The sequence below is a fragment of the Lissotriton helveticus genome, chromosome 6, assembly GCF_964261635.1.
Source record: "Lissotriton helveticus chromosome 6, aLisHel1.1, whole genome shotgun sequence".
In the NCBI taxonomy this organism is placed as follows: Eukaryota; Metazoa; Chordata; class Amphibia; order Caudata; family Salamandridae; genus Lissotriton; species Lissotriton helveticus.
The window spans coordinates 896,377,165-896,402,596 of NC_136067.1; the positions used below are offsets into that span (position 1 = coordinate 896,377,165).

Sequence of the window (25,432 nt, forward strand, 5' to 3'; positions counted from 1 at the left end):
ATCTGAATTCCCAACTCTCATCAGGGCAGGGTGAATCTTGTCTTCAACAACAATCTGTGACAAAAAAAAGAAAAACAATTGGGGTTGTTTAGGATAGCTTCTCAAAATGTTTCAGCACCTAAGATCCTAATTAATACGTTTCAAAAATAACGTACCTCTTTGAGGCCAGGAAATGCATCTGGCTTTAAATTATTCTCATGCGCGGTGGTTGGAAGGAGTCTGCAACAGAGTGACAAAACCCTATTTAATATGTAGCTATGCCTAGCTGCTGCTCATAAAGCAGCCTGTGCTTGAATGGAAAATTACCTTAAGACTCCAGCACCGGAGGAACTCCGCAGCAGGGGTCAGACGTAATCTGAACAGCGCTTGATTTCTAAAAAGAAAGGGAGCAGTTTTTACTCTCTGCTTTCTTACTGTCAGCCTTCTGAAAAGTGTGACTGTCAGGTTCAGACTTACTTGCTCAATGTGGTCGATTACACTTTCACGCTAATCCCAATTAGTTTGCAGCTCATGGCGATCTTTGTGGAAAAAACTAAAAAACAAAAGGGCGGACTGTAATGAGTACCGCATTTTGTCGTCTGGTAAAAGAATTTTCCATTATTTTTTGTTAGAGCCCAAGCGCTTACCGAGTACAGCGACGCAGCGCTTGACATTCAATGGTGCTCCTGTCACGGGCGATTTGTTTGTGAACAGGGATCCTTTCCTGACAAGAATGTATGATGTCATGACAATAGGTCACATGGGATCTGTCAACTAATGGTGGAAGGGCCCTTGGAGAAACCAGTGCAGTGCATGCTGGACCTTGTATTTTTACAGATTCAACTGAGTTCCTAAACTCTATTTAACTCGCTCATACAATTTAACCCATTGCTGATGCTGTCAAATTTCATAATTAGGTACGCCTCCTTGCGCAGTAACGCGATTTCAACATTAGTTGGTCGGTTTTTAGGGTCTATCACAGCCAGTACTGTCCAGTTGAAATCATTTTCAGAGTGGTTGGCAGACATAAAATGCTCAACCATCGGAGCAGTTCATATCTTGCGCCGAATCCGGGATCTGTGTTGTGCAAAGGGGTTTGCATACATTCTTGTCAGGAAAGGATCCCTGTTCACAAACAAATCGCCCGTGACAGGAGCACCATTGAATGTCAAGCGCTGCGTCGCTGTACTCGGTAAGCGCTTGGGCTCTAACAAAAAATAATGGCAAATTCTTTTACCAGACGACAAAATGCGGTACTCATTACAGTCCGCCCTTTTGTTTTTTAGTTTTTTCCACAAAGATCGCCATGAGCTGCAAACTAATTGGGATTAGCGTGAAAGTGTAATCGACCACATTGAGCAAGTAAGTCTGAACCTGACAGTCACACTTTTCAGAAGGCTGACAGTAAGAAAGCAGAGAGTAAAAACTGCTCCCTTTCTTTTTAGAAATCACGCGCTGTTCAGATTACGTCTGACCCCTGCTGCGGAGTTCCTCCGGTGCTGGAGTCTTAAGGTAATTTTCCATTCAAGCACAGGCTGCTTTATGAGCAGCAGCTAGGCATAGCTACATATTAAATAGGGCTTTGTCACTTTGTTGCAGACTCCTTCCAACCACCGCGCATGAGAATAATTTAAAGCCAGATGCATTTCCTGGCCTCAAAGAGGTACGTTATTTTTGAAACGTATTAATTAGGATCTTAGGTGCTGAAACATTTTGAGAAGCTATCCTAAACAACCCCAATTGTTTTTCTTTTTTTGTCAGAGATTGTTGTTGAAGACAAGATTCACCCTGCCCTGATGAGAGTTGGGAATTCACATAACCCGAACTCGAAACGCGTCGGCATTATGAGATTTGAATCATAATTAGATTGCGTAACACCTAGACATTTGGACTAACAACCTATTGGGTGTCAGAAACTTGTTTTCAAATTGTTTGGATTTAAACCCAAAAAAAAGTTGAATTCGAATGTATAGATGGTTAACAACTTTTTTGTGACATGTTTATAATTTTGAATGTTTCACTATTGATGTATTGTGTTATGTGTGTGTAATTTTATCACTAATCTTAGCGGAGATTTTTTGTATGATATATAACAATTGTGTTTTGTAATGACTTTCAAATCAAAACGATTTTCTGTGAAACTGATAGTGTGGTTCTGATGTGGCCCCAATAAGTATCGATGAACTTTTTTCTATGAAAATAAAAATAAAATAGGCAAAAGCCATTGCCTTGAGAGACATAATTAATTTGGTCTTTCTCGATCGTCATTTCGATCTTAAATGAATGGAGGTGTGGGTAAATTTTCTCTCTACTGACTTTGGGTCCTACCTCCCTCCTTCCCCTTTTGGACCAAACCCCTCCCATTTTATGTATAACTACTCGTAGTCAGCAGGACAATATTCACAGTATTTAAAAATTAATGTCGCTACTCGTAATCAGCAGGACAATGATTAAAAGAGTTGTCGATTAAATGATTAATGTCGCTACTCGTAGTCAGCAGGACAATGATTAAAAGAGTTACAACAGCGCTCCAGCTATCGCGCACTAACCCTCTGTCACCAGGCAGCTTCCTTTGTAAGCTAAAATCATACCTATGGATAGATGTAATAATAGCCATAAAATTTGAACCAATTTGAAATAAAAACAAGGAATATAGATCATTTCAACTCCCCACCCATTTATTGCACTTCATAGCGTTTCCTAATGCCCCTTACGGTTCTAATAAAACTTAAAACAGCAGTGCAAAAAGCAGGATTGGTAAGTGATTGCAGATATATGTACCCCTCAATATGTGTACTTGGGCGAATACTCAATAGTAGGGGTAACAAAAATCTACTCTGTGGCTCTTTATAGAGTGTACAAAAAAGCGTAATGTGCAAGGTACTTTGAGACCTTCTATTGTCGCATGGGCAGGCAATAAGGTTGTCCGTCCACCCAGATTGTTTGAGGAACGTTACCAAAAAGTGCAGAGCGCTAAGGCGAAATCTTGTTAAAAGAAAATACATCTGTCTATTTGTTGGAAAGGATAGGTGATATTGCTGTTTGGGCATGAAAGGGCAACTAGGGCCGGGTGCTTCCATGTGTAGATGACGCAAATTTGCCCAGACCCTATACTGCTCTTTAATTATATCCTTTGCGTTTAAGGGGATACTCGACGGAGTGTCTAAGTACTCACCCAACCCAATCTCGAATAACCTATCCCTCACAAGCCGAAGCCAGGGGATCTTCACCGACTTGTCCAAATGAATACAGTCTTCGGTGATCTCCCTGGAAAACTGTAACTCTTCTGGGCCCCAGATTTTTTCCCACAAGAGCATAGGGGCAGCAGCGATACGATCTTCTATGTATTCCATCCCCACTTCTCGATGAGAAATTGAGGTATCGGAGCTGCTTGGAATCATCAACAAACATTTTATAAACTTATTCTCCACTACTTGTAGCGGGCGACTTCTTTTATAGCCCCATACGCCCGCCCCATACGATGCGACTGACAAGCATTTTGCATTGAATAGGGTAACCAGCTCAGGCACTGGCTTGTGGCCTAGCTTACAGGTGAACTTAAAGAGCCTCTCAACTACTCTACTTGTCTGCTGTGTCCTAGCCATAATCAGGGAATCCCATTTCAAACCCTTGCTTAACATGTTCCCCAAGCATGTAAACTGATCCACCCTTTCAATGGACATACCCCTGACATTAAAACTTCTTTTTTTACCTTTTATGGGCCTTATACCATTATGTAAGACTTTGAGAAATTAACCCTCAAGTCTAGCGCCACCATAAAATTAGTAAAGACATCCAGGGAGGTTTGGAGGCTATTGGCCTCCAAGGCCATGAGTATAGTATCATCCGCATACGAGGGCATCAGAACTTGCTGACCTTTAATGCGAGGAAAATTGATTTTCTTGCTTAGTAAAAATGCTTCCAGACCAGGGGCCTCATTTATGAGGCCGTGCGTCACTTTTACGCCGCCGGTGCGTCCCTTTTTGTGATGCACCAGCAGCGTAAAAAATTCGCCTTGTTGCACCATATTTACAAAGTGACGCATCTAGGTAGATGCGTTACTTTGTAAACCCCTGCGCTACATTATACCTGTGCCAGGTATAATGTATGCATGGGGGCGTTCTGACGCAAGAAAGGGTCCTAGAAGCGACGCAGTGAAATGTATAAGATTTCACTGCGCCACTTCTAGGAAGCAAATGCGTCAATTTCTTACGCCTGCCTCACAGCAGACGTAAGACTGACGCAGGCCCTTTCACATGGGCCTTGCCCCATGTGAAAGGACACATTGCTGGAGTTGCGTCACTTTTGTGACACACTCCAGCAATGCGTCACTTTTGCGCCATACAGATACGTCAGAAATACTGATGTATTTGTAACTCCTTGCGCAATGATGCATCATACTGTAAATATGACGCATCATTGGTGTCGCAAGGAGGGCGCAATGAAAAGTGACGCATCGCTGTTTTCACTCAGCGATGCGTCACTTTTCATTAATGAGGCCCCATTTGTGTAAATTAAAAACAGAAAAGGAGCTAAAATGCACCCCTGCTGAATTCCTTTGGTTGAGGCAATGGGTTTTGTCCTTTCACCATGTGATCCAAATCTTATGGAAACAGATGTATTAGTGTGTAGCCTTTTTAGGAGAAGGATTAGTGAACTCTCAAACCTCATTTCTGTCATTAGTGCCCACAGTTTCCCCCTGTTCACAGTATCAAATGCACAGGACAAATCTATGAAGGCAAGGTGGATAGAACCACTCTTTGCCCTCATGTACTTGCCTATGATCAAGGCAGATGTAGGCAATGCTCTGTTCCCAATCCCCTCCGGGAGACATACTGTGTCTTTGAAATGATCCCCCTACTAGTTGCACATGACTCTTGTCGGGCAAGAATTACACTACCCAACACTTTGGCGGTAGAGTCAATAAGGGAAATGGGCTATAGCAGGCAGGTTCATTTCTATCCCCTTTCTTAAACACGGATACGACTATAGCCCCTTTCCAGGATGCTGGAATTGTACCAATCACCACCGATTTAAAAACTTGTGCTAGCAGGGGTGCCCAAATATTTATATTTAACTTAAAAAGATCTAGTGGATCTCCATCTGAGCCTGGAGCTTTACTGCAAATTCCCTTTGCAATTGCCTCCTCCACCTCTGATTCCGTAAGTGAAGCACTAAGCTCAACTGCCTGCGCCATATCGGCCGGGGGCTCCTCAGTAGACATAGGAAGCTCCCTACCATTTGGGTTAAATATAGGCACCAAATGTAGTTCCCAAGTATCTCCCAGGTTTAGTGACTCAATTTTTCCCACTTCCTCTGTAAATTGGGGATGGTTGATGATGATCTAGAAGCGTTTGCAATCTCTGAGAGCGCTAGCTCTCTCCAGGTCATCCCAAGCTGTTTGCCTCAGATTCTCTTTTCTTTCACTGATGGTGTTTTATATAGGCGTCTCGCATAATTTATTTGTTCTCTGTTATGGGAATGAGTCCGGAAGGCGTTTTTTAAGATCTAATGGGCTCTGGAACATTCTGTATTAAACCAGCGGCTCTAAGGGTGCTGCTGGTGCCTAGCTGGGCATGTTACTTTGTTTGCTACGTTAGTGCAGAGCTGTTCAAAGTTCTGCACGATCGTAGATGAGGAAGAAACCTGCTCCAAACAATCCATGATCAGGTCGAAATTAGATCTAACTATTTCCTCCTCAAAAACTATTGGATTTGTTTTTCCCCAGTTTAGTTGAACACCTTTATTGCGATTATAATCAGTTGAGCGACCATCCCCCCTGCAGTTCTAGCTATTACTTTAACTGAAGCAATTAGTGGGTTGTGATCACTTGCTGTTTCCAGGTCCACATGAAAATCGCACACCAGTGAGGAGCACTCCCTGGAAATAAACATGAAGTCGATAGAACTTTCCCTACCCCCACCAACAAAGGAAGGGAACTTGACTGAGAAACTCTTAGTCAGGCTGTCCAAGATACTCTCAATAATTATAGTATTCAGTGCCTCTCACGGCGGGGTATGAATAAAATGTACCAAAGGTTGATCATCTGTGTCCAAGAGACCACAAACTCTTTTGTTACTGTATTCACAGGATGAACATTTAAAATCCCTCACCCATAAAACACACAAAGGTTGCCATTTCCCAGAGACGTTAATGATTTCCATTTGCAAGGTTTCTATAACATGGCAGTTCTTTAAGTCGAAAATATTATAGACCCAGATTACAAGAAGGACTCTCACCTGGAGCATGTTAAAAATCATAATCAATTGAATCCATTGAGAGGATCCTACACAAAAAACTTTTATGGAACCAAATCTGACTGAGAATAAGGTTACCAACCCTCCCTTTGCCCTCCCCGACGACGATGCTATGGCAGGCGCATCAAAGGCCTGATAGCCATCCATCTCTATATTTTCTTTGGCCCATGTCTCCTCTAAACAGATTACATCAAAACCCCTGATGTATTCCAGCCAAACCTCATCTGTTAGTTTCGAGCGAATACCAGCTATATTCCAGGAGATTTCCTTAACTGGGGGTATGGGGTGGGCCAAATCATTATCTGGTTATAACTTTGCATCCACCATAAAGGATGTTGTGTTATTTGTGCTCTCCTTTTCCGAGGGACCAGCAGAAGTTATAATATGGTCTTTGTGAGGTTTTATGTTGCCATATACCTCATTGGTTTCACCTCCCCCTACATCCCCGTGTAAGTGGCCTTTTATGTCCTTATCTATATACCCACCAGATTGTATATTTAGTCAATCATTCTCGGTTAGGTCTGAGAGGGCCTCAAACCTATTAGGGTGAAAGGAAGAGGTGCATGTAGGGGCATCAATGATGTGTCTACACCGATTTGGCCGTGTGCTGGGGGTAAAATCTGTTTGGGGGGGTAAAAGAAAACCAAGGTCATGCCTTTATCTGTTCGGTGGGTGATTCTTTCAACTGGTTTAGTGTATATATGGTATAGGCACATTATGTGTCGCTAAAGTTAAGCACGACACAGTCCCCTCCAATGCTTTTCTTAGTGCCACCAATCCAGCACACTCGCCTCGCCATAATAATTTACTCAAACCAATTTGAATTAGGTATGGTTCCATTCTGTGCAACATAAGGAAATCATTAGACTTTGGAGGGGTTAAATTTAGAATTACCTCTCCAGTCTGCTCAACAGTTGGGAAAACGTTGGACTTTGAATGGGTTAAATTTACTTTTTCCACTCCAGTTTGTGCAGTGATAGGGAACGCTTTAGATTTTGGAAGGTAAAATGTAATATTCCTTCTCCAGGCCGTGCAACAGTAGGGAAAGCACTGAAATTTGGTGGAGCAAGATTTACTATTCCAACTCCAGTCTAAGCAACAGTAGATAAACTATTTCACTTCAAACACATTACATTCTTGAATAACCATATTAATTTAGAAAAGTATATACTCTAAATATAAATATTATTATTTAACATAAAATATATATAAAAATAAACAACAATTATCCAGTTTACAAAATTCATAAACAATGAAATAATGAAATTTTAATGAAAAAAGAATGCTTAATTATTTATTACTTAACTTTTCACCTTATACCCCTACAAATCTAGCAACCCACACCTAAAACCACATCTAAAATACAATATAATGAAAATAAATAAGCATAACACAATGTAAATTATTAATAAACAATTACATAATTAATTAGCAAGTAATTATGTATTAGTTATTACTTGATTAACTTCCCACCCTACAACCCAACAAACCCAGGAGGGCACACCAAAAATATAACTAAAATATGTAATTGTTACAAAATGTACATAATCATTAATCAATAAATATGTAATCATACATTAATGATAATTATTTTGTAATTATTATTTATTTACCTTCCCGTCTTATATTCCTACAAACATAACAACCTTCAAAAAAATATATATATTACATAATGTACATAATTAATAATACATTAATGAATTGTTAATAAATTATGAATTAATTGTTAATTAATTATTACTTAATTAACTTCTCACCGTACACCAATACACACCCAGGAGCACGCACCTAAAATATAACAAAAATGTATGATTGTTACGTAATTTACCTAATTAATAATCTGTTAACTAATGCATAATAAATTATAACATAATTCTTAATTAATTATTACCTACATAACTTCTCACCCATACCCCTACAAATGTAGCAATCCACCCCTAAAATATAATTATGATAAATCATTATTACATAGTATACATAATGAATACCAATCACATACTTAAAATTATTAGTTAGTAATTTGTTATTACTAAATTAACTTTCTACCCTATGCCCCTACAAACCCAACAACCTGCTACGACATTATACATTACTATTAACAATTACATTAAAAAAAATAAAACCAAATCAAATTACAAACTACATTTAAAAAAATGAATAACCATTATTATACAAACATTACTAACACATAAAATTGATATATCAACTAAAGCACATTAAATTAGGTAAACAGTAATATGCTTTACAATTGTATAATTGAAAACGATATTTAAAACAATGATATTCTTGACAACGATATTTGTTCATCAGGACGTTTTGCATCACAATATTTATTTTCTGTGATTTCGTTCTCCTGATATTTACAACTCGATATTTTGTTCATTCATACACCACAGGGACATTTTTCAGGGCTCGGGGCAGGGGTTCTACGAGCCAAGACAAAAACTTCACTCGGCTCTGGCTCGGCTCTCCTTATTAATTTGTAGCCCCACGTCTACCTGTCACCATTGCACATGGCCTGGTGCGCTATCAACAACTACGCTGAAGCCAAAGTCACAAATGAGGGAATGTTACACATACTAACTAACGCAAGGGAGGCCTGGCCAAAGGTAGTTCAAGGATAGCAGTAGAAAGTCACGTGCGCAAATCTGGATAACCTTTTCGTGAGGTCAGTTGTTTGTGATAAGTGAATGGCGGGCTCGCTGGCATACACACCGTGTTGCTCACGGAGCGCTGTGAATCAACATTCTGGCCCACATGCATCATTGTGTCTTTTTGCATTTCTTAATTTGCGAAAAATAAGGAATCGCAAATTAAGAAATGCAAAATGATATGCATCAATATTTTCGGTATTCTTTTGGGATTCGGTAAAAATCGCAATTTTTACAGAATCCCAAAGAAATACCGATTTCTTAACTTAATTTTCGCAATTCCCATTGATTCCTATGGGCCAAAAGGCCCATAGGAGTCAATGGAAATTGCGAGTGGCACTTAGAAAATTTCATGGGTGCAGGCGGGGGTCCAAAGGACCCCCCATGCACCCCTGAAATGTATTTTTCGCATCATGTTGCACACACACATGTCCTAAGGACATGTGTGTCCGTAACATGAATGTTGAAAAAAAAACATTTTACACATTTTACACACTTTTTCCAAATTTACCGAGTGGTTCAACCACTCGGTAAATTTGGCACCCTATTTGCGAATTTTCACTTTTTAAAAAAATGATGCATTGCTTTTAAGAAATCGCACATCTGCGACTTCTTAAAAGCACCCGCAATTTTAGAATTCGCACACATGTTACGAATTCTAAAATTGCTTCATGCATCCCAAAAAGCACTTTTGCATTCGCAAACGGCCGATTTTAAGGAATCGCACCGTTTGCGACTACAAAAATGCTTGATGCATGTGGGCCTCTGTGCTTTGCTCTCCATTCGGTACGACGTCACCAGCGCCTTCACGAGGAATCTGTACCCGGTAGACAAGGGTAAGGCAATATTATCTTAAAACGACTGTCGTTTACCTTGAGGATACCTTTCTGATCCTAACAATGTCGAAAAGTCGAAAGTAAAGTTCGGTTGGTTTGGTGTACAGAATGAATGACTTTTCGCAGGAGTTAACCTTATACTACTGTACCTCGTAATGTAAGGGCGGGAAACAGACACTGTACTTTCATGTAATTAAATCCACGTAAGAAATTGCTCAAAATGCATTATTGTAAGCATTGATCAAACACAACCGAAATTACCCCTCGCTGAGGAAGAAAATTGCCCATCTGCCATAGCCGTTGATATTTGTTTCTTGCAAACTAACGCCGTTTCGGGAGTTTGCCTCTCAGAAACAAACGTAATGACGAACGAACAATAATTAGATAGAACCACCCGGCATTACAGTTCTGCGGAAAGCACACCCGCCACATCTTTAGCCAGAACAATCCCCTGGAAGACAGAAGGGATCTCTAGATTTGGCAGGCGGTCATCTGCAGCAAGGGGGCTACAAGGCCCTCTGCTGGGCTGACAGACAGCCCACCCTACCTATAAAGTCCATTATTTGCCCAACACAAAATTGCAGTTGCAATACTTGCCCTAGTGCTGACCTTGACAATGTTAACATAGGTCCACCTTTGAGAAGTGGATATATTATATTCACCAACACTTATTAAGTAAACACAGCAAAAATAAAGTTGCTTGTTGTGTGCCATGTGCACCCAGATGCAAGCATTGTTTGCTTTACCCTCTATCACATGTACGGAACTAAATCTTGTAGATACAATTGTCTGATTCTTAAATCTGGATTCACAGCACAGATTTCTGCCAGACCTTGTGACCCGACTGTTCTATAAAATTGACACTCAGGGGGCTTTAGAAAAGTATTCATTTACACCGAGATAGGTCCAGCTTAACAGGCCAGACGTCTGTCGTGGCTTTTGACACTACTCTTTAAATAATTATACACATAGAAGGTTTCAGAGGAGTAAACATCTCGCACTACATGCAATTGATTGTTTGATTTTTCATTCTGTCCCCTAGTGAGTATTTTCGTTGAAATGTGTTATCTTCGGCTTATGATAGGACCTATTTGGTGAATTCAGAAGCCATCCTGGAAATAGACTTTGCCCACTACAAGCAAAATGGTATTCATGAAAACCTGTTAAGCTGCCTCAGTTTCAATGAACATATATTTAAAGTATTTTGTAAACAAGTGAAAGTAAGAACATTAATAATGATGTTTAAATAATCATATAATAGTGCGAAACAGTGGTGGCTGGACAACTTTGAAATTGGTCTGGTGCAAATACATTCCTTGTACTGGAGGAAACCCCCTACCTTTAGTATGGTTCAGTTGGTCTTTCCTGAGAAAAGCTTGAAAAAACAGATCAAATTGTATTCCAGCAAATTTAGGTATCATTCATAGAGTCGCAAAATAAATATTCCTGTTACTTTTGTGTGGTGTAACACAAACCTTACATTCCACACGGGGACTAGTGCTAACTCTCCCACCCCTTCCCAAGTGTACTTTGATAAATAAATGTTGATTTTTCCTAACATACTCTCCTTGAATAATTGGCCAAAGAACTACAACTATCAGGGCTGTTTACAAAATCTGTTTATGTGATTCTAACAACGTGACCAGGGTAGAAAATGAGGACCTAAAAAAAAAAAATTACAAAAATCTGTTTATGCAAGCTAACATGGGACATCAAAGGTTATAAAAAACACAGGTCGCAGACACCAGAGCTTGACAAATCTATAGGGTCCGGCAGAAGTGCTACTACTCAGTTAGGCAGAGATCACAGGGTCAGATAACAGATAGACTGCACCTGGACAGGGCTCAGAGAGCAGCAGTATAAACATCATTAAAACATTATCATTATAGGTGAAAGAGTACTTCCGCATATGTTACGATATAGTAATTGTAGTGCCCTTTGGCACCAATGACAGAAATCAGATCTCTTAATTTGTCAAGGAGCTCAACTTTGTGGCCTACTGGAGAAGGTGGGATGGCATCCACCTAACTAGGATATACAATCATCAAACTCAAACACTACTATACATCCTGGAGCTCAGATGTTTTGCTTACGTGTGTCTGTGCAAGAGTTTTGGAAGGTCTGTATCTATAGTGCTGAGGTCTGTGTGCAGTAAGCATGGCATAAGTTTTACTCCAAGCTGAATGTCGCATTCTTTCAACGTCCCATGGTGGTGTTGCTGTTGTCGAGAAGGTAGGGATGAGAGGCTCTGCAGTTTCTACTAGGCCTTCTATGCCAGAAGCACACAGAGAGGTCCTTTATCCTGTTCACAGACTAGTCAACAGTAAGTTGCCTCTTTACTGGCCACAAGCTTTAACACTGAAGGGAAGGACTGCAAGGGAAAGAACAGTGGCCGGTGTTCTAAATCGCTGAGCCTGAGGGGGGAGGGAGAGGGAGTGGAAGTTGGTTAGTTTTTGTTGGTTTTTCTAAAATTTCCACATTATGCAAAGTAAGGACACAGTGCAGACTGGACAGGGTATCAGAACCCAGAACGTCTCCTGTCGGAGAGGCATGCACGCTAGCTATGTATAAAGAGGGTTCTATCTATTCTTTTAAATGAAACAAAATGAGAATAGGTAAACACCCAGGTATGCATTCAGGAAAATACATGTTAAATAGTGACAACTGCTGTAAAACACAGTCTTACCATGATATGTTTTGCATTGTCGAGGTATGAATATGTGAAATGCTTCACCCAAAGATTTACTGTGGAAAAATCTTCTAATAAAAATGTGTTAAAAAAAAAAGAAAGAAAGAAGTTCAAGTTCAAGTTCAGAAATTTGTATAGTGCGCTACTCACCCAGAGGGTCTCAAGGCGCTTGAGGGAGGGAGGTGAGTTTACTTATCGAATATCCAGGTTTTTAGTTGCTTTCTGAAAGACGGGTGGTTCTGAGTGAGGCGGAGGTGGATGGGGAGAGAATTCCAGGTTTTAGCCGCTAAGTAGGAGAAGGATCTTCCCCCCATGGTGGATCTGTGGATGCGCGGGATTGCGGCGAGGGCTTGATTGGATGATCGTAGTTGGCGGGAGGGGGTGTAGAAGGATAGACGCGTGTTGAGGCATTCGGGTCCTAGGTCGTAGAGGGCTTTGTGTGCGTGGGTGAGGAGACGGAACGTTATTCTCTTGTTGACAGGGAGCCAATGGAGGTCTTTCAGGTGGTCGGAAATGTGAGCTTGCCGAGGGATGTCCAAAATGAGCCTGGCTGAGGCGTTCTGGTTGCGTTGGAGTTTTTTCTGTAGTTTGGCTGTGGTTCCGGCGTAAAGGGTGTTGCCATAATTCAAACGGCTTGTGACCAGTGCGTGGGTGACTGTCTTTCTTGTTTCAGTGGGGATCCAACGGAAGATTTTTTTGAGCATTCATAGGATGTTGAAGCAAGATGATGAGACGGCGTTGACTTGTCTGGTCATCGAGAGGGAGGAGTCTAGGATGAAGCCCAGGTTACGTGCGTGGTCCGGAGGTATGGGTGCGGTTCCGAGGGCCGGTGGCCACCATGAGTTGTCCCAGTCAGAGGGGGATGGTCCTAAGATGAGGACTTCTGTTTTGTCCGAGTTTAGTTTTAGACGGCTGTTCTTCATCCACTCGGCTACTTCTTTCATTCCTTCGTGTAGGTTGGTTTTGGCGGTGTTTGGGTCTTTTGTGATGGAGAGGATCAGCTGGGTGTCGTCTGCGTAGGAGATGATGTTGAGGTTGTGTTGGCGCGCGATGGATGCGAGGGGACTCATGTATATGTTGAAGAGGGTGGGGCTGAGTGACGATCCTTGTGGTACGCCGCAGATGACTTCGGAGGCCTCAGATTTGAAAGGGGGGAGGCGGACTCTCTGGGTTCTTCCGGTGAGGAACGATATGATACAGTCCAATGCCTTTCCTTGTACTCCGATATTGCTGAGGCGTTGTATGAGGGTGCTATGACAGACTGTGTCGAAGGCTGCGGAGAGGTCAAGTAAGATGAGAGCAACTGTTTCTCCGTTGTCCAGAGGCCTGTGAACAAGTCCTAAGAATTCCTGGGTGCAGAGGGTGTACTAAACCATTACATAAGGTGCTTATTGAATCTCAGCAGAGAGGCATGTAAAATAATATCTAAAGATCTAATTTACATTATTGTGTCCTGTGGCAGACGGATAACTCAGTGGGTTGAAAACCTGCTCTACATATTTTAGTCACCATCAGATTATGTGTTGTAATTCTAGCATGACGGGCTTCTCATTTTGTTAATCCATAAAGTTGCTGCCATTGTGGGGAGATATTAAATGACAAGGAACAAATCACTTTGAACCTCATTACGATATCAGGTGGACTCACGTCCGCCCGACACCGTCATGGTCATAAACCCACTGTAGCACAAGCTCTCATGGAGAAATTGGAGATTAAGTTAATCCCTGCATTGCATTGTAGACACCTCAAGGTTTCTACCGTGTTGCCTGCCACATGGTGCAGGGAATAACAGGGTGCAACCATAGGTGCCCCTAGGCACCCTAACCGGAGGCCATGGAGGAATGGCCCCAATGTCGCTTTTCAACAGGAATTCCATGTCGGAAAGGCCAACATGGAAAGCCTGTTGGAAATCGACATCGTAATTCCGACGACTGAAAAACTTCCTCAGGGATTACATTGGAGCCTCTGACCGGCCAGGGGGTTCAAGGAGCCCATCGGAATCCACCTGGAATGGCCAGCCGGTGTAATTTCCGACTGCCTACATTGTTATTAGGCAGTCGGAAATGAAACCGGAGACGTCAGAGAGAAAGCCTCCGACCCCAGGTCCCTTTGTGTATATTGCATAATCCGACGCAGAAAATCAGAGTGTTAGAGCATACTCTATGGCACATGATTTAAGCATTCCATATTATCAATGTGAGCACTAAATTCAGACTTCCGGTCCAGGGAACTCCTGGCTTGGCAGTTCGGTATGGAATGTTCCCATGAGGCACAGGGACAAGACTGATTTGCGTATGGTTGGGTGATTGATTCAACCCAGATCTGTGAATGGGGGTGAGTATCTGAAAAGTTTCAGTGCTCCATCCATCATCTCGTTGTATTATCTTTGTTTGCCCTAAATTGGCAGGGTATGCCCAGACGTGCGTCCCTTGCTCACTTTGACACTGGATTCAAGCTAGACTGGCTGATTAGCGGTGTTACCCTGAAACCGGTCCCAGGATGCTTGTTTCCAGTCCAGGGATGACCAGGCTTGGCAGTTTGGTCTGGACTATTCCCATGAGGCACAGGGTCAAGACTGATTTGCATATGGCTGGGTCTAAACTGGGGTGGCAAAGTGAGCTAAAGATCGATGATGGATTTAACCCAGATCTGTGACTGGGGGTGAGTGCCTGGAAAGTTTCAGTGCTCCATCCATCATCTCCTTGTGTTTGCTTTGCCCGTCGGAACCCACCTGGAATGACCTGCCGGTATCAATTCTGACCGTCTACATTGTTATTAGGCGGTCAGAAATGAAACCGGAGATGTCGGTCGGAAAGCCTCCAACCGCAGGCCCCTTTGTGTATACTGCATAATCCATCGCAAAAAATTAGTGTGTTAGAGTTTACTCTATGGCACATGATTTAAGCATTCCATACTGTCAATGTGAACACTAAATTCAGGTTTGAAGTAAAACTGTAAAAAATTACAAGAGACACCAATATGTCAAAGGGAATGTTGGTAAATATGATTATATGAAACAATGAATCACCAAATCATGCTCAATATACAGGTAGCATTACTACATGCTATCAGTGCAGAGTATTTCAATATTTCGAACAACAATGTAATTACTGCAACAGCTAATAGAATAAAAAAGAATCAGCTATCCTTCATGACTTTAGTATTGTTTTTAATAATTTCTAGAATTTATGATCATCATCCAAAAGAGCAAAGGTGCTCCGTGTCATGAGATCAACCATAAAACAGATAACAACAATGATATTGCAAGGGCGTATGTGCGAAGATCAACAAACCACAAAGGTCTACTAATAAAATCAGTTGGATTAGAGATTATTATTCTCAGAATAGTCCTATTCTGTTAGTTTCAATGCCAATGATGTTACAACCTCAATACTCACTTTCTGAGGTAATCATCTGGACAGAAATATGAATTCACTTTAATTTTCTTTCTCCGACTGCAAAGGGAGAGGAGACTGCAAACACCAATCCTCATTTTAAAAACCAGAAGCTGCATTTTGTCAGAAGACATTGCCTGGTATTTGACCTCTGTCTTTGAAGCTCAGGAAGTGTGACAAGATAAATACAGAATTTAAAGGGATCTTTATTAATTGCTTGGACTTTCACAGCTCACCATAAATTGGACTGCAGCCCACCAGTTTGGGACATTGACCTAGGCCAACTCTGACCCCACTGGGTAATCTAGATATGAGCCTAATCCTAATTCTAAACCTAACACTATCCATAGCCACCTGACACTATGGCTAAGTAACCTCCAACCCATAAACATAAGTCCACTTGCAGCCCTTGTGTTATATTTTGGTTAAACATGTTTGCTACACATGAAAAAAAAACTTTTTCAACTTTATTAAATACTTTGGAGGTCATTAGGATGACGGGCAGATCACCACCGTCGGCTCAGCAGTGGCGATCCGCCCGCCATCCCAACTAGATTTACCCCAATATATTACTGTGGCGGGGTGCCGCGGCGGACGCAAAGTACGTCTGCCACTTTTCCACGAATCCTGGGCATAATATGGTGGCGGTACCTAGAAGGCACAACCATAGATATTCTAATCGCAGGTTTCACAGGCATTTCCATTGCGGATTCGCTGCCATGGAAAGGCTAGCAGAAAATTGCTTTGGGGGGGCGCGTTGCGGGCCTCCATGGGGCTGCACTTGGCCCTTCATTGCCATGCACAAGGTGGAAGGCTCTGCGCCTTGTCTGCCACGTTGTGCATGGCAATGCACAACATGCCTCTTTGGCATTGCGGCGGGTGCTGCTTACAGCAGCACCTGCCGCAATGTCAACATTGCGGATTGCGACCACCAGGGTGGCAGCCGCATCCTAATTAGCGGTGCGGGACCGCCGCACTGCTGGCGGCCGGTCCCAATACCACTCTGGTGGTGCATCCTAATGGGCCCCTTTGTTCGGTATTTGTGCTATGGGTACCTTTGTTTTTTCTAGCTTGTCTGTGTAGTATGACAGGCGAAACCTTAATAGTCTGCATCAAATGCTGCAAGAGCACACTCACGGATAAATGGGAGATACCTGCTTATTGGCCTGTTGTTTTTTTGGTAGCTCTGTGTTAATATATAAAGTAAAGCAGCTTTACATATGGTGTTGTGGTCTCTCGTGCCCTGCTCGCTTGGTGTGCTGTCATCTTTTATGGAATCCATTATTTCCATGGTAACTTCTAAATGATGTAGGAGAGGGTGTACATTTTGCTATCTACACATTGCAAACAAATTCCTCCCACTGCAACATGGGTGATCTATTTCTTTAGACACTATTCTGTGACCATAACCAGGCCCTGTATCAGGAAATATTCACTAGTAACCCTGGAGTATTTTGGGCTGTTAAGTTGATAATTGTGACAAGTGGCAGAAGACAGGTATGTGATGGGCCCTTTTGAGAATAGTCCACAGCTGGTGTTAATTTCTGCTGTAGTTACCATCAGTTTCAGATGGTGCAGTTCTTCAATGGCACTCATTGATGTTAACACGTTTTCTCCAATGATGGTGTGTTTCAAAACTCGCCCTTATATAAATATGTTAAAACCATCCTCACACTCCAAGATGCTACAAACTAGAAGGGGCTTCTAGGGACTGCTTTGGTTGAGACATGCCAACAATTCTGCTCTGAAAGCAGCCAACTATGCCTCGGCACAGTAGGGAAGAGTTAGAACAGACAGAATGCTCTGTCCGCCTTGAATAGGTGGTGTTTTCTGCTTGCTCCCAGAGTATCAATTTTGCGGTTTCCATTTGGTCCTACATGTTTACGCATTATTGTGACCCAGATCTCATAGGCCCTTATTACGAGCATCCTGGTAAATGGGATGTGTGCAGTAATCCTGCTAAAACACAGTCCTGCTATCGTAATTATACGTTTTGTGATAAATATCAGGATGTCAAACTGCTGCTGGGGGAAAATGGGCAGTATTTGCTGAAACAGGGAGATTTTGTTGCACTAAATATCAACATTCACATTATTCCCCAAAAACATGTGAAAGGTAATAATTATTGCACTGTTTATATAGTGTCCTTTCTATTTAAATATGACAGTCATCACATCCAATTGGGAGCACCTCGTAATGAAGGTCTTAAAGTTTGTAGAAGGTCAGTGGAAAAGGTGTCATACACAGAAAATATATCGGCCTTGGCAGAGTTTGGGGAATTCTGCTCTGCGGTACTCCGCGAAGTGGCAAAAAAACTCCTCCACGCGTGGCAGAGTGTCATAAGTAGCGCTGCGCTCATCAATTTTTAGTACCGGGAGTTTTTACCAAGCTGTAAAATCAGTGCGAACAGCACCATATGTCTGTCACTCGAGTAGATATTCTGCTCAAGTGGCAGCTTCATCAATGCAAACGGCATATTTCCCATTGTGAGCGGTCGCGACATGTCGCAACCACCTGCATTGAGAAATCTCTCCAGGAGGAGGTCTTGTTCACAATTTGTCTCACTCATGCTTGCCAACTTAACATTTGTGAGCCACGTGAGAGAAAGAACTCCGCTCCACGTCACTTTGCAGAGTTTTGCAGAACTCCACCCAGAGTGGGCAAAACCGCAGAGTGGAATTCTTCGCACACCTCTATAATTTTACCAGAATTCTTATTGGCTTTGGCTGTTTTCAGGACAAACCAATTATTAAATTAAAATTTGTTCTGGAGAACTAGATGCTTTTTGTGTGTTTTAAAATGACTCATATGGTAAACAGAAGTGCTTGTGCTTATCTATGCACACAACTTAGCAGGTATTTTGCCAGCTCTCTAATTAAAATGATCCTGTTTAAAGTGATGCCCTCTTTGAATATCTGTACAATAAAGTCTTCAGTATGTTAAAACTCAGTTAGATTTACTTTCTGTTTCTATTTCAGCTCCTTGAATAATGGATGAGGGCACAGCTAGGCCATCTTTGGCCAAACTGTTTCTACACAGAGGAATCTATTTTATGGAAGAGGCGAATACGCCAGAAGAAATAGATTCTCTAGAGCACTTTCCAATCAGGGACACTGATGTATTTCTAATCACATATCCAAAATCTGGTAAGATCTAATTCCCTCTGTTGTTGATTATTGCACGCATTTACAGTTGTCTCTGAAACTCTAAATGATCTTGTTTTTATTGTTAGGGAGATATACACGTATCCTAGACTGCAGCACACGTTATTTGTTAAACAATGTAAAACTCACATTCATTTAATGCAGCCACACAACCACAATGTAATACAAAATACTATTAGAAAAAACATAAATCATATAATTTCCTAGCTACTGTCACGGTAAGTTTACATTTTATTAATGATGGGAGATAAGGGTTTGCTTAACTTTGTTTGTTATTTTAGACTCAGCAGCCAAACACAATACCAGGATATATATATATGGACTACATATCACATGAGCCCCGAAGAAAAATATATCCAGCAGTATTGTCTCAATCTACATATAATAGACATCAGTGATGTCACACTTTTTCTTTCTTTGTGCAAGAGCAGCTAACATGTATTCCCATTTCTGCATTCAAAATCCTGTTTCTGGTCTGACCTGAGTTTGACCCAAGTGGCTAAACAAATGCTTTAATAGTATTTTCAAATAATACAAAGTTGCTATTCAATACATAAATACTGTAATAAATCAATAACTATCATGGTAACCAGAGTATGAACATTTAGATAAATAAACGATATACTTAGATTTAATGACGAATGCCCATCCTCTTCTAGCTGGGGGCATTCAACATAAGTAGATGTGTGTGATGATCCTAAAAGAATTAAGACTTTCCTTCATGAACGCTAGGAAATGTTAAATGTTTTTTCAGGAGCAGAGTCTTCAGATTATGATCGTTTAAAACTTGCCGACTACCAGTGATGCCACTCCCACCACTGGTTTATAATAAAACCATTGAAAACTTAAGTGCGAAGACCAATCCGATTCCTGTAAAACGTCTCCCAGGCAACAGCAGAGGGAGAAGGCCTTGGATACCATATCCCCTCGAATAGAGTATGCCCCAAATTGAGAAGAGTCAATGCTTGCCTCCACCACAAGACCCATCTGAGCCATCTAATCCCTCTAGCAATCGTGAAAGAGGATATCAGGCCAAACAGTTTCCAAATGCATACTAGGAGCTATTTGGTGATGTAAATTGCTCTTTTATTGCCTCATATGAACAATGTTTGTGATTGTCAGGAAAACCTAGGTAGGATATTACCTTGATGTTATTTTTAGCTCTTTTAGAAACTGTAAAAGACACTCCTTCAGGAGTCAGAAACTGGTTTACAAGAAATAAAGCATAATGGCTTAGCCAATTTTTCCGAAAGTTCCTTCCTAGAAAGTTACTGACTGTCTTGCTAGAACTCCAAAAGCTTTAAGACAATGTTAATGTCCCACTACTCAGAGTATCTGTGTTCTGGGCACAAGTTGACCTGATACCACGGAGTAATTTGCAAACCAAAGGGTGCTCCCCCAAAGGGACCCAATAAAAGCAGTGTAACCCGCCGAAATTGCAGACCAAATGCATTGATGATGGGATGGTCTATCAGGATATGGAAAACAACTGCCCCCACAGGATCGAAGCCGCGAGATCTGCACAAACAACTATGCACTTTATCCTTTTTAGTAAATTCTATATGGATATACGGAAACTGTTTTTAAAACCTTTATTCTTATCAAATAGATTTTTTAATCATAACGCTTATAGCTTTATTTGTAATCTGGGAAATGCAAAAATGATTAACTCTGTCATTAGATACATTCAATGCGCAATTAGAAAAAGAGAAGATTATTGCCATCTGGAAGCATTATTATATGAGAATGAAAATGGCATAATCTAGGCTTTATCAATACATAAAAACAATTAGTTAAAGTTTTTAAATAATTTTTATATATTGTTTATATAGAAATTTGCTTCTTATGATAGAATTTTTCAAATGAAATAATGTTTTACTATTTCCTATATTTTATGAATTATGATTTTTTTATGTGAATTTTCGCTGTATGAATATAGTGCTTTTATGGTGATTTTTACATGCACCGAATCAAGCTGATCTGATTTAATTTGATCGAAGCAGTGTCCCAGACACCAATGTTTCCATTGTCTCCAAGGTAAGCAGTACTGTTCGACAGTGGACTGGGGACTGTGATCATGATTTCCACATTAATTATAGAGTTTGTGGGGGGTGACTGTGAAAACTTTCTTGCCTGCAGTGGAAAATTTGTGTGCTAACCTGCCAGTGAGCCCTTGTTCTGACGCCGGCACAGACGCCTTCGCCGCTGCTCCACCGCTGCCTGACACCTCCCCTTGCCGCAGCCTTCCTCCATCAGCGCTGCCGCAGTGTGGGGGAGAGTGTAGGAAAACTACATCTCCCAGCGGCCTCCGCGACCGGAAGTCCCGTTGAGGCGGAGCGCGCCTGGGGGCGCTTAAAATCGGCAATCATCTCCCACGTCGCGGGAGCGCGCGGGGCCGCGCCGGGCTAAGCCCGGGCAAAGGGCGGGCCCTCTGTGGCCCTCGGTGACTGAGGTAGGCTGGGCTGGGCCACGTTATTGACATTACAAAATCGATTAACCTAAGCTATATGTTTTGTAGCTGCACTCCGTGTGGTCTAAATTGACGGTATCGACATTGTCTCTGGCAGGATTACTTCTCCAGATACACCTTCATTGTTTTATTTTTCCAAGGACCAATCTTATTTTTACATTCTTTGTGGTTTTAAGTCTTAACTGCTCATTTTTGTGTTTGTTGAAGATGACGGCAAAGAAACTTCGCTCTGGAAGATTACTGGGGGGGAGGTCTTGCGTAAAGACAAGATCTAACCCCCTGAGAAATAAGTCTGTTAATAACTTTCTATTGAAGGGACAACGCCAGCTTTTGAATTTGTGGGAAAAACCCATTGATAAGGTTTTGCCAGTTGACGCAACTGTAGGCTCAGATATTGTTCCATCTCTGGGTCCTGCAATGGTGGTAGATAAAATAGATTCCTTTGTGGTTATGAAGGACTCCTCCCATGCAGGGTCTGTTGTGAAGAATTGCCTTCTGTACTCTGAAATAAACAGTGACAGTAGGCACTCTGTTCTAAATTCTGAGGGAGAGCAATCTAATAATACGACATCAGCTCCTAAAGTTACTGTACCTAATGCTCCGAATGGAGGTTTGCGTCCCGAGGTGGATACTAAGGGTGACTCTCTTACGTCAAGTATTGACCTAGAGCTTTGTGGTCGATATTTGGATGGTGGTAGTCTGAAACTACCAGAAGCTATTAAGTCTCCAGCAGGCGCTACTCCCTCTGGTCTATTGTTGTACAGTAGTACTCCCTCCATAAATTCTCAAGACATGTCTTCACTACTCAATGTCTCTAGGAGCCATATGCTCAATTTATCAGGCATCTGTCCTCTTGCTACCTCTGGGTATCATAAAGATGAAAAACCTATTTCTGAATCCTTGATTGCTCTGGAACACTTACTGGCTTCTATACTATCATTATTGGGCAAATTTGTTGGAAGCTCTGATTGTATGCTGGATTCGGTTACAAAAATATTGCATGCTATGTTGCTAAAAACCCCGGAAAAGGTTGCTGATCCTGCTCCTGAGGCGGGTTCACAGGGGGAAATGGAGGGTGGTAAAGCTTCTGCGGGAAATGCAGGCATAAATATTCCAGTGGTAGTCCAAGAAAATGATCCCACTGGAATACCCACTTCTTCCGCATTTAATTGTGTAAAGGTTTCTGACCTCGAAATAGAGGAAGAAAGCATGATTGTTCCAAACTTAAAAGCTGGAAATGAGTTATTCCCAATTTTTGCTCCGGAAAAAAAATGGCCTCAGGATAAAGAAAAAGAAAAAGAAAATGAAAAAAGTGATAGACATAAAAAGAACAAAGGAAAAAAAAGGAAACCAGTGCGTAAATACAGGAAGAAAAGACAGAGGCAAATAATTTTTCAAGATCCTAATGCTTTAGCTGGTAACGATAATATTGTTAGTGAGTCTATAATTGGGTCCCTGAGTCCGGATGTTGATATTCTCGCATCTGCCTCCAGAGAAGAGGTTCCTTCGAATGGATCTCCGGCTTTTGTGGGAGTCCATCCCCCTGACGGTGGAGGAAGGTTGATTTTTCCTCCAACAGCAGAGGTGATAGGACCTACTCCGGTTGTATCAGGGGCTCTTAACCCTCGAGCTTCTCCTTTCTTGTTACCAGAAGAGGTTGCTGTACGTTCCCAACACTCTCTGATAAAAGTATCAAAGATCTATGTTGATACCCTGATTGTGGACTTTTTGCCTTTGTTTGATTTTGACCTGCAATTAAATAGGTCATGGTTGCTCAATTGTTTTAAAGATTTCGAAAGCTTAAACGTATTCAATCGAGTGATATTGATTTGGTTACCTTGTTGGGTGGGGACAATGTGTCTAGTATAAGGGTGAAATTCTATTCTAAAATTATTGTAAATCTTATACTTGAACAGGTTGAGAACTTCCAATGTAGAGGAATTGATGTCTTACCTATCTTCTCTTTAGGAAAGGCTAGTTTACCCCAAAATGGGTTTGCTCAACAGGGCAATGGGCAAGATGGGACCGTTCCTTCTTTCAATGATCTAAAGATCTGGGTTTCAAAAGGCAAACGTTTCGTTTCCCAGGTTTTGCCACCTCCATTAAATCAGAATGCTCCTCTTGTAGAGGACAATCAACGGTGGAATTGGCTCCCTGGTGCCTTGACAAATAAAATTACAGACAACCCCAAATTGTTTCAACATCTTTAACAATAAATTGAAAATTATATCTTGGAATGCAGCAGGGATACATAACAGCCCAGAGAAACTAGAGTTTTTGTTTTCTCTGGAGGCTAACGTGATTTGCATCCAAGAAACATGGTGTGTTAATAATCTTTGTGCAGGGAAAGACTATTTTGTGCTTGAGGCTGCGGCATCCCCCTCAAAGAAAGGGCACGCAAAAGGGGGTATTGCTTGTTTTTTGTCTAATAGATTGCAGTGGAAATTTTCCCATTATGTTGATTCAAGTAATCTTTTTCAAGCAATTACAATAGGTAATCTCGATAGTATTGGCAACAAGCATTCTGTTGTAATTATTAATGCCTACATTCCCCCCGAAGAATGTTTTATTGAAGCAAGTGTTTCTTTATATTAAACAGATTAAAGAGGTATATCCACCCCCCGAAGTCATATTAGTTGGGGATTTGAATTGTAAAGTTTCTAATTCAAGTATAGATTTATTTAGAAATAGACCTAAATAAGAGGCCTACCTCATTCCACAATCACTCTTCCCAGATAAAATAAAAACTAATAAAAGAGGGAAGATATTGTTAGAAGAACTGTTTGCGGTGGAGGGGCTTATTTTAAACGGCAGACTCCCCTCCGATTTCCCTGCTAAATTTACCCATAGGTCCGCTCATAGCGAGTCAATTCTAGATTATGTGATTTCTGATTATGGTATTTTTTCGCTTGTTCAGGATCTAATGGTATCACCAACAGTATTGAGTGACCACAATATGATTAGTATAAACATCTCTTTACAACCTCCTCCCTCTGATACCTGGTCATTTTGTAACAAAGGTGTTAACTTCCATAAAGTCTCGGGTAGATGTTTTTGGAATCCAAGTGCCAAGAAGGGTGTGCAGGATATTCTTCGTAAAACCATATTAGAATTAAGTGATTGGCTGGGTTTTGAAATTATGTATTTTGAAAAATTTATGAGGGAGATTACCATCGTTGCAAAAAAGTCTAGTCCTTGTAGGAAAAAGTTTTTTTATCCTAGTGCAATGCTCCCCCTAAATAAGGAAATAAATAAATTAGTGCGGGGGCAATTTTTATGTAGATCTAGTGAATTAGCAAATAAAATATCTCTGCTAAAAAGAAGGAGAAGTAGACTGAGAATGAAACTTAAAAAAGAAAAAGAAGACTCACTGTGGATAAGCCTAAGGGAGGCCGTTGTGCATGGTAAGGCTAGAGAATTTTGGTTTATAATTGGTAAGGGATGTGGAGTAAGAGCTAGCCCTCTTCCTATCCCCATTTCTGAAGAGGTATGGACCTCTTTTATCTCAAAGCTATATGCTGCGAATGGCACAATTGTAGAGGATAGTGGGTTTGTTCAAGAGCTTACTATTGACTCCCCTTCGGAGAAAACTATTGCAATGGCTATTAAGAACATGCGCTCCTCGGGAGCTATGGGTCCTGATGAATTACCCATATCGGTTTTGAAGCAGGATCCGACTCTATGGAGTAAGATACTTTCCCCATTGTTTAGATCTTGCTTTATCTCTAAAATGGTGCCCGCTTCTTGGAGGGGAAGTATACTGGTCCCATTATTTAAGAAGGGAGATAGGGACAAGCCTATGAATTACCGTTTGATAGCCCTCCTTGATTCAATAGGAAAAGTTTTTGCAAAGTGTCTTTTAAAATTAATTAATAATTGGGTGGAAATAAATAACATTTTACCATTGGAACAGACTGGTTTCTGCAGGGGGCATGGCACACTAGATAATCTCACCGCCCTTCAGGTGATCTCGGACAAATACATACACGTA

The 25,432-nt window shown here is 41.3% G+C and overlaps 2 protein-coding genes across 12 annotated transcripts in view; one reads left to right on the forward strand and one right to left on the reverse strand.

The window, feature by feature from the left end:
• The window catches only part of LOC144763179 (uncharacterized), a 500,850-nt gene that overhangs the window by 216,661 nt on the left and 258,757 nt on the right, over positions 1 to 25,432 (reverse strand). For 8 of the 11 annotated variants that reach the window (XR_013596172.1, XR_013596175.1, XR_013596173.1 and 5 more), the window contains exon 3: positions 7,994 to 8,024. The exons of the other annotated variants lie outside the window; for them this stretch is intronic. Coding sequence is in view for 3 of the 8 variants with exons in the window: in XM_078648526.1 (XP_078504652.1) it covers positions 7,994 to 8,024 (31 nt within the window). In the remaining 5 variants the exon portion in view is untranslated. The remainder of the gene's footprint in view (positions 1 to 7,993; positions 8,025 to 25,432) is intronic. 11 annotated transcript variants of the gene reach the window in all.
• LOC144763178 (amine sulfotransferase-like) overlaps positions 9,662 to 25,432 on the forward strand; it is a 314,863-nt gene continuing 299,092 nt past the window's right edge. Inside the window, exons 1-2 of the mRNA XM_078648524.1 lie at positions 9,662 to 9,723; positions 18,786 to 18,953. The gene's annotated coding sequence lies outside the window, so the exon portion shown is untranslated. The remainder of the gene's footprint in view (positions 9,724 to 18,785; positions 18,954 to 25,432) is intronic.